The following is a 10,341-nucleotide window of genomic DNA, read 5'->3' on the forward strand; positions in this document are numbered from 1 at the left end:
AATAAAATGTCAATAATATAAAAAATGACGAAAAAAATATTTTCTACGGTACCAAAAACAAAATGAGAGATAGAAATATCATTAAATTTCTTAAAAATCTAAAAATTGAACCAAATCAATTTATTTGACTACCTTAGCAAGGGAATCACCAATTCCTTCTTATTAAGTTCTTAGTGATAAGAAAATTCACCAATTCCTTCTTACTAAGTTCTTAATAATTTATTTGAACTAGTTGAGTTCTGCTAGCATGCATAGGAAAATCCAATCCATACCAATAAGAGTTGTGATAGACTTGTAAGAACTGAATATGAAATCACATTTGTTAGAGAGCGCTTTATCTTCCTGTGGGACTTTCAAGGACAAATGCGGATTTAGTTGGGCCAGGGTGTAGGTACCAAATACCAGGTGGTGGACAACCAAAAAGGAAAAACAAGACCCCCAATTTGGGACTTTATGGCCCGAGTCTCTAGTGAAATATCGGACACCGGGTGAAAAATCAAAAAAATACAATACAATTCAATTCAATACAATAAGACAGGTAACAACCATCCAAACAAGCTGTCTCAATTAGTATTACACCTGATTCCTGATATACATGTTTATACACTAAAGCACAAGCCATTATAGGAAATACATTTCCATCCAACTTTACATAAGTATGATCAAATGGACAAACGTTTCATATATATGCAGAGGTTCATCCAGAAGTATGTTTATCATCCATACACCCTTTAAAATCCAACTTCCAAAGGGACATTAATTCCCAGAACACTGTCACAACAAAAAGTAAATACGAACTTTTTCTTTAAATAAAAAAATCTAAAAAAACAAATAAGAATTACAAACCTACACCTACATGAATGCAGAGCAGAGAAACTAACACTTTGCTCATATTTGTACAAAGAAACCAAAAGCTTTAGTAGACTTCCACATTCCATTGCTCTGCCTTCTTCAACTGCTTTTTGTAATCTGCCCAGTTAATACCTTTCAAAACATATGCATAAATGTTAGGCTTTGACTGATATGTATAATGGATCAAGACATTTACAACGCATTTTAAGTTATATACATTGACGGCTTAACTGTAGTAGGTAGTACTTACTCTACCTTACAGTTTAACTCGACACAGTGCACAAAAGTCGAATTCCTTTACATATGTATGTATGATATAATGAGATATTTGAACTATGTTACCATCTCTTTCAGCAAGTGAAGTCATAATGTCATCGATTCCCTGCTCCATGCCTTTGAGTCCACACATGTACACAAAGGTGTTGTCTTTTTTGAGTAATGTCCATAGTTCTTCAGCATATTCAGCCATTCTGGTTTGGATGTACATCTTTTCACCTTTCTCGTTAGTCTGCTCCCTACTTACAGCAAAGTCTAGTCTGAAGTTTTGCGGGGCATTCTCCTTCATTTTCTCGAATTCCTGCAACAAGTTATAAATCTTAGTCCTGCATTGTGACATGATACTAAATTTTGTATCCAAGAAGCATTGAAGACTCCACTTACCTCTTTGTAAAGAAGTGAGCTGCTTGTCGGTACGCCCAAGAAAAGCCATGCTAAACCATTGAACTTCATAAAACCAAAACCATGTCATTCGAGGAGGTAATGAATAAAGTGAAAAGAAACTACCAGTCATATAACTACCATGAAACTCAAAGGTGCATAGTCAAAGCTTTGGATTAGTGGAGATTGAACTCTCTTTAAAGTGTCGAAATTATTCATCTTTGACACATACATCACATATAGTAGATTCACCATTACATTCATCTGATAAGTTCCAGTTCTGTCCTCATATTGACATGAAAAGATAAAATACTAATGATTTCTGGTTTACCTTGTAATCTTCATGCTTCTCAAAGAACATTTTCCACAAGAATCCACGGAAAGGAGCAATTCCAGTTCCAGTGGCAAGCTGCAAGAAGAAAAGATCAAAGTCTAATAATTAACAACTATGCTTAGTCATATTGAAGGGGAGCACACAGAAATGCCTAATAGTGATAACAAAGGAGCTAGCGCGGACCATTATAACTGTCGCGTTGGGATCCTTTGGCATGAGCATTTCTTTTCCAACAGGTCCAGTAATCTTAACTTCAGCTCCAGGTTTCAAGTCACCTGAATATTAACATTCCAAAGCAGGTGCAGGCCTCTAAGCATATATTCTTATATTCATTAAGAAATGTTCAGGTCAAGTACATGAGAAAAGATGAAATACACGAGATGATAGCTAAAATAGTTTGAAGGTTTAGGGAGTCCTTGATTCTTACATAAGAAGTTGGAGCAGACTCCTTTAACTATTTCCCCTTTGTCATTCGTGTAGACAAGCCTTTTGACACACAGAGATACCTGTATGAAACCTAGCTCTAGTTATTTCAGATACTAGACGAAGGATAATAGCTAGCTAATTAACCTATGTTATTGAATTTCAAATAGGGCAACCTTTACTAAGAGGGACGCCGATTCTATGAGATAATGTATGTATACAAATAGGTCAACACCACTCTTTACAGGACAAATTATAGCAATAGGACAACACGTCTTACAGAAAATAATGTTTACATCACTGCATCATGTAGTGTTTTGGATAATATTTGAAGGAATAGGAAGTTTAATAGCTTACGGTTTTGGAGTCTCCAAAGTCACCAAGGGCACTGCTAGCAATGGAGTACAATCTGAGCTTGTGTGGCTTCCCATTACTGTCAACACCATCTGGAATCACTCCGATAGATTGGCCTTCTCTGTATGGGATCTCACCTGATCAACCCCAACACAAAAACCTCAAATGCTCATCTTACAAAGATATAATCTATATGCCACCAAGTAACAATTACATGGAAGTGTCAAAAATACTCAATACTGTCGGTATATATAAGTTAAGTTCATTTAACAAATTCACTAAATTAAATGAACTACTCCCTCCATTTCAATTGTTTGTCTTACTTTCCTTTTTAATTCGTTTAAGAATGTCTCTTTTCTTATTTGACAACTCTTTATTTTTAACTTTCAGATACCACAATATTAAAAGACAGACATTTTGATACATCCTACACATGTTTAGTTTAAGACCAGAAGATTCAAAAGTCTTCTACTTTAGTAATTTCTATGCCAAGTCAAATCCAGACAAACAAGTTCCATACCCTCAGTGGAAAAGACCATGTGCCAAGTTTCTCCAGGGGCATCATCTCCAGTGATCTTAGTGTTGAGAAGGCATCTGCCAATATAAGGATCCTTTGGCCTGAACTTGTTTACAACTACACCTTCATCCTGTTTCTTCGATACCTTCGCAACCTTTGCAGGTACTTCCGCTGTGAGTTGGGCTCTAATGTGAAACACTTTTCTACTAACTGATACATTTCTGTTGCATAAAAGAACCTGTTCAAACAAATATAGCTTGTGTACACTCAGAGTGTAGCTTTTTGAATTATTATTTTACACTATGAAGTATAAGTCACTAGAAAAGTAAATAAAATTGTGGTAAAAGAACTGCTTAGTAATCTTTTACAACATCTTAAGTAAAAATTCTTTTATACTGTCAGTTAATATAAGTTAATCGTGTGATGATCACCAAGAAAAAAGGAAAAGAAAATGAAATTTACCTTGTTGAAAGTGATATTTTCAGGGGAAATGAAGATGGTTTTGATGGAAAGAGAAGTTGAATTAGAGGATTGTAGAGAGAGTGAAGCACTTAATGCAGCAGCCATATTGGTTATGATGCTGAGAAAAAGTAGAATAAATTGAGAGTGGTGAACAAAAGAACTTTTTTGGGGGGAGTTGGGTTAGGGGGGGAGTGAGGTTGTTAAGAAGAAAATTAGGAGAAAGGTAGGGAATTAGGATCCTTCTAGAGATGAGTTGATTTGGAATTAATGTGTGGAGGAGATTGGAAGATCAAGATGCCAGGATAAGGAAAAATGCATAAAAAGTTATCTATAGGTCACGTGTTTGAGCTATTGAAGCAATCACTAATGTTATTTGTATTAAGGTAGACTGTTTATATCACACTCCTTGAGGTGTGATCCTTCTTCAAATATTATTATTGTTGAACATTTTGTACACCAAATTACCTTTTATGGCAAAAAAAAAATAAAACAAATGCGACTTTGATTTTTAAATGTTCATTACAGTTAACAAATAAGAGATCTATACAAGAATAATAACAGTTTGGTTCTTTTCCTTTTGTCGCTACTTCATTCTTCCAATAATTTTTTGTAACAAATTCTACATATTTTGGAAGTACTATAAGTATAAGTGTAATAGTTATAATTCAAAATATTTTAAGAAGTTGTTGTCAAATAAAACTTGGTTGATGTCCTAAATTGTCATAGAGTCACATAAAGTGCAAAAAATAGATGATTTTATTCAAGATTATGGGCTGCCATTTTGAGATTTTTAATTTGATATCTATTATATGCACATGATTAGGGGCACACTAGCATTTTTCCAACTGATGAAATGTTGGATAAAATGCTCACTGACACATTTAGTAAGTTTTTATTGATACAAAAGGCATAATACATAAATATGCCTTCTAACTCGATTTCAAATCATATTTATGTCCTTCAACTTTGAGTGTGCACAAGTAGACACTTAAAGTCAAGTTTAGGGTCCAATATATGTATTATGCCAATACAAAAAGGGGTGACTCGGTGCATTAAGCTCCCACTATGTGTGGCGTCCGAAGAAGTGCCGGACCATTATTGGGTCTATTTCTGCAGACATATGTTGTATGTTTCCATGACTCGAACATTGTTGGAAGACAGACTACTTACTATATCTTGTCAAAATTGGTGAAAGGACCATTCTAATAAAAAAAAAGTAGAGGAGAAAATGCCTTGAGCAGAATGAAAGAAAAAACAATAAAGCCAATGAAAATGATTATTCATATATTACAAGAGTAACAGATACTTTGCCTTTTCCTTCATAGCATATCCCTGAGGTCTTTCTTACACAAGTTTTGATGCAATCAATGGAATCCCCTGGATCCTCCAGATTGGTAGAGTTCCAGCTTGCTTTTGGATTCATGCAACAATGTCTCCGTCTTTTCATCTCGGTTCAAGTGTGCCTGCTTTGATGCCCATTTGAACACTGAAAGCACCTCGGCTTCAGCAAGCTCTTCGCTATTAGGGACGTGCAATGCAATGTCGCATAGGAGAAGCAATGCAGAATTCTGAACTACTTTTTCACCAAAGCAAACAAGTTGAACCAAATGTCCTGCACCTCCAGCGCTTAGTATTGCCTTGCAATGATTCAGGTGAAGGTAGTTCTCATTGCATGAAAATTTCTTGAGGGAAATGGCTGCTTCATTTGAAATCTCTGGTTCTCGTTGATCGAGCAGCTTTACTAATGGGCTAATCATCCTCGTCTCTGTAGCTCGAAAAGTCGTGGCCAAATTCCCAATTGATCGAATGCACGGAACAAGCAGGTTCAAATCTTCTTTCTCAATGATTCTCAACAGTTGATCAACAACAGCTTTGCAAGCAGGTGAATTAGGCTTGAACACTGACTTTCTCAAATCAGGATCTTTCTCCGCCACTGCTGTGATTTCCATTACTGCCATCGCGGAATGATACTGAACATCTTCAGCCCCTTTCTCCAAGAGTACTGCAAAGCAAAGCAGTGCTCTTGAATCAGTAATGCTATGGCAAATAGTTGAATTTCCCTTGGCCAGTTTCCATAAAGCTCTTGCAGCCATTGCCTTCATATAAGCCTTGGTATTAGGGTCCTCAGATTCTCGCCCTCTATTACTGACCCCTGTAGCATAATGACTCTGCTGATGATACGTCTGGTTTACATCATTGAACGGAATATGCTGAGACGATTGCATATCCGTGGTGGCAGTAACCACATTGTGCATCTGAGTAGGCTTCTTATTTCCTAAAGGATGTGGAATGTGGCTATTATCATCATCCTCATTCAACTTGTGCACATTACTAGCTGAAAGAACAGCATCAATCGACGTGGATTTGCCAACAATAGCATACTTGCTATGCTCCTGAACCGTCTCAAACGCGAGATGGCTAACAAGTAATCTGATTATGTTATTCTGATGAAAAACATCTTGACATTCAGGATAATGTGCAGCAAGTTCAGAAACTGCCCAAGCCACCACTGCTTGAACTTTCATTAGACCTTCTTTAAGGATTTTCACTAACACTAAACACACCCCAGCGTTCACCATGCGTTCGACACTTACAGGGTCACATCCTAGCAATCCAATTGCCTTTGCAGCATTCTCCTGACCCTCCAATTTCCCTTCCTTCAACAATTTCAACAATGGCCCTACCCCACCTTCTTCGATGATCAATTTTCTATTCCGATCATTATCTCTAGCCAATGAAACCAACGATGCAGCAGCATCAGATCGATCATTAACCGAACCAGTACACAAAATCGCTATATGCTCCCAAATAAAACACAATATAGGCTCATTAGTAACAATAGGAGGAAGTCCTAAATACCTATCAGCACCCTCGTCAGCTGAGGCAGATACACGAAGGAGCCACGACACATTACTAATAGAATTTTCTAACTGTGTAGACAAGTTACGGAAATCTGCAGAAGGTATGATGGTAAATACGCGCTTCACTAGTCCCTGAGTGCAACATTTGGTAACAATAGACATAGCTCTTTCCAAAGCTTGTTCAGTATCATCAATAATTCGGCTCATGGGTCGTTGATAGAGCTCGTTGCTGGCTCGTGCTGCTTGACGAAGCAGCACAATCAGCTTCTCAGTCTTGGACTTGAGCTCGACACATTCTTGATTGAATAAAACTGCCTCATCAGCTGCCTGAATCACCTGATCAGCTAATTGAATTGGCTTTGCCAAGATTTGCTTAACTATATCCGCCATCAAACGGAATTCAACAATTTATATATATATCACGAATTAAAAAAACAAAAAAAACTTACTTTTGCCTTATTTAGAGCAAATTGAACTCTGTTGCATTCATTCAATATATGATTAGGAACTTTTGGTCTTTTTTTGGCAGAATGGCTAGATGAAAAATTCAAAAATGAAGTTTTTATTTAGCCAAATCAAGAATTTTGCCGACAAAAACCAAGAAATGATGAGAAATCAATGACTAGTAATTGATGTAACTTGTGCTTTGTCGTACGTACTACTATAGCAAATATGAAATGAAAATTTTAAGGGATATAAATAACGAAGACTTTTGACTTGGGTTTTGCAAGACTAATAAATAATAGTAGTACTAAAAAAAAAGTAGATGAACTTCTATTGGACGTTTGGCTATGGAAGAGTTAAAGCTTTTGGTGACTTGACTTAGAAAAAAATGTTTCTTATCCTGATAAAACTTTAAAAAGATATTTTCTCAGTCCCATTTTATTTTATGAGATATCGATTTTGATATAAAGTTTAACAAAATATAATAATTAAAATGTATAATATAAAACAATTGTATTAGATATATGTGTAGTTATAAATTATTTCATTTAAAATAAAATAAAAATTTTAAAATTAAGTTATTTCTAATTATAATACGTAAAAAATTTTATGAAACAGAATAAAATAAAAATATGTAACATAAAATAAGACAAGAAAAATATTATTTATTCCATTATAAGACGAAGAGTCAATTGGCTTTACAAGGTTAAACTCGTCTTTTTAACGAAAGAAAGCATAAAAAAATAATCTTAATATACAAGGAAGGACTAAGGAGCGAAAAGTCACCGAACTATTTGGTTGGTAACATCTTCGTGGGTATGGCCCAACGCTACAAGACAAAAGGCGAGGAACATATATTTTACCACAACCTTTCGAGGATCCCTTTATGCTACGATGAAAAATATATTGACTTTAAAAATTATTTTTTAGGTACAAAACAAAAAACATGGGAGATCTATTTTTGAGTTTTGCAGAAGTATTTTTTTGTTATTGGGAATAAATTAAAATTTTCAGTTTTTTTTTTAATAAATAGCAGTAGAAAAATATATTTTTTCAAAACTAAAATATTTTTTTCATTTATATATATTTATCAATATATCTCTTATTAATTAATTAATATATATATTTCACATGTCTGGGTAAATTTCATTTAATAATTTTATTTTCTATTATGCTATAATAAATTTTATATTTTATTTAGGGTTTATGTATTGTTAGTGTTTTATTTATTATTTTACGTACTACTTTGCGTAATTAGAAAAAAAAAAGGTAACAACAATTTGCAAGATTAGAAAAAAGAACAATAAAAGGATTTAACCCTCTAAAAGATATATAATATTAATTGATAAATTTAAATATGAATATTTTAACTTAATTTTTTTAAAAAATAAATGTTTAAACTTGTTTCTCACAATAAAATAATCTTAATATTAAAAGTACAATAATACTTGTCTTTTTTTATGGTAAGTTGACTCTCAAAGCCATTTTAAAAAGATTAGGCAAACATAATTTGCTAATAAAAAATATTTATCAAATGAATTAGCCAAAAACGAATTACATTATTTTTTTCAAAGGCATTTCTCTGAAAAGTTGTTTTTAAATGTGCTTCTGAAAATAAGTAATTTTTAGCAGCAATGCCAAACAGACTCTTCTTTGAAGTCATTATAACTTATTTTAAGTTATTTTAATCTTGTCAAACATTTTCGTAATTTTATTTTAAGTCATTTTGACTTATTTTTATATTTCTTAAATACTTTTAAAAGTTAAAAACTGACTTTTTAATTTGATAAACTTTTAAACCAATCAAAACATCCTCTTAGTCACTTTGATCAATTTTAATTTTTTTTAAAAAAAATGAAAAATCAATCTTACTTCTGTTTTTTATCCCCAAAATTATCCTGTCTTTTCTCATTAATGTTGTGTTAGTCAAGCGAGATGTTTAATAGGGGCACAAACAGTAGTTGTAGAAAAATATTATGTGTATATCTATAGCTTTAGATAAATATATCAACTTGCGTATCAAAATAATGTAATGTTGTATAATGTATAAATTTATATGAATGAAATACTTTACATAAATATTAAATAATAAGTGTGTTAACATCAAAATGAACATATAAAAATATTAAGAACAAAGTGAAATGAATTAATATTTTTTCCAACTTCACTTTTTTAAGCTCTGTGTGCTAATGCGCTATCATTATGATAATTTCACGAATAATGTTATAAAGACTATATCAATTTTGTGTCTTGTTTTGATCAATAATTTGAACATATCATATTGTTTAGAAGCATAGAGTTCTAGTTCTATTTTAGGAAAAGTAAATCCTAAGTATTCCTATTTCAGTTTGGATTAGGAATTAATTATTTTGTTTATCATCTCCATTATACCTTCTCCCTATTTTCTCAAGTTTATATTTGAATAAATTAACACCTGTCATATTTATTATTTAAAGGCCTAGATTAAATAAATTGAATAAGCCTCTTAACCATATTATTAGAGAACAAATTAGGAAACACTCACCAAACTTTGGTAAGTTTCCAGTAGTTTTGACTCCTCGTTATATCATCAAGTTAATTATACTTTCCGATTTCTTGTTAATATAATTTTAATTTTATTTAAAATTTAATCAATTAAAATAAAAATATCCTTGATAAAAATACACAGAAGATACAAAAATAACTTGAGATAATCTCTAAAAGTTTAGTATTAAGAAAATATTTTAGATCATATTTTCTAAATTATTCAACATATACCATTATATATATATTTTTAATTGTAATCTTGTAATTACCTTTGAAGGGAAAAAAAATCTAAAGTATTCTTTATTTAGTAAAAAGATCAGTATTTTCCCAATAACACAACTTACGCCAAAAATGAAAATAAAATGGACAGAAAAGAAGATATTGTATAATAGTAACTGTGAAATATTTTAGAATATTTTCTGTTTTCCAAAAAATAAAGTTGGTCTCCTCTTTTTTTCTTAATAATTTGGGATAATACCCAATTACCCCCCTAGCCTATACCCAAAATCCCTACGACACACCTTATCTTTGATGAGGTCCTATTACCCCCTCCAACTTATTTTTTAAGTAATATACTACCCCTTGCGTGCCTACGTGGCAAAAAACGTGTTTTCACCCATGTAGGGCGCGTGAGTGCGGAGTGAGGGCAGAGTGAGTGCAGCTTTTGGTTAACATTGGCCAATGAAAATGAGCCACGTGTCAAAGCAATTTGAAAAAAATACAAAAATGAATTTTATTGTTTCTCTCAAAAACATCTTCTTCCTCTTTTCAAAAAAATACCACCATTTTTATGGTTCTTCATTTTTGAAGAAGATCCATTATCATTCAAGCTCCTTGATTTGAAAAGGTAAAGTAAAATTTAATATATTCTTTACATCTTTTTATGTCGATTATTAATTCTTATTTTTTTT

The 10,341-nt window shown here is 32.7% G+C and overlaps 2 protein-coding genes across 6 annotated transcripts; both read right to left on the reverse strand.

The window, feature by feature from the left end:
- Positions 1-539: 539 nt before the first annotated feature.
- Positions 540-3,852, reverse strand: LOC107008962 (ferredoxin--NADP reductase, leaf-type isozyme, chloroplastic-like). Of its 5 annotated transcripts, none has more exons than XR_001455335.2 (10): positions 3,600-3,851; positions 3,141-3,375; positions 2,624-2,757; positions 2,271-2,349; positions 2,027-2,118; positions 1,841-1,918; positions 1,513-1,575; positions 1,195-1,429; positions 857-984; positions 540-771 (listed from the first exon to the last, which is right to left on the reverse strand). XR_001455335.2 is itself a non-coding variant. In XM_015208189.2 (10 exons), the coding sequence occupies exons 1-9, from the start codon at positions 3,702-3,704 to the stop codon at positions 917-919; spliced, it is 1,089 nt and encodes a 362-aa protein (XP_015063675.1). In that variant the 5' UTR covers positions 3,705-3,852; the 3' UTR covers positions 540-771; positions 882-916. The 5 variants fall into 5 exon arrangements, 3 of the variants coding, with proteins under 3 accessions (XP_015063675.1, XP_015063674.1, XP_027770598.1); XR_003576927.1 differs by having other exon boundaries at positions 853-984; XM_015208189.2 differs by having other exon boundaries at positions 882-984; positions 3,600-3,852.
- Positions 3,853-4,805: 953 nt separating this feature from the next.
- LOC107009386 lies at positions 4,806-7,134 on the reverse strand. Its single transcript, XM_015208713.2, has one exon. It carries the CDS (start codon positions 6,848-6,850, stop codon positions 4,964-4,966), a length of 1,887 nt encoding a protein of 628 aa, XP_015064199.1. The 5' UTR covers positions 6,851-7,134; the 3' UTR covers positions 4,806-4,963.
- Positions 7,135-10,341: the final 3,207 nt, after the last annotated feature.

Source organism: Solanum pennellii, chromosome 2, assembly GCF_001406875.1.
Source record: "Solanum pennellii chromosome 2, SPENNV200".
NCBI classification, from domain to species: Eukaryota; Viridiplantae; Streptophyta; class Magnoliopsida; order Solanales; family Solanaceae; genus Solanum; species Solanum pennellii.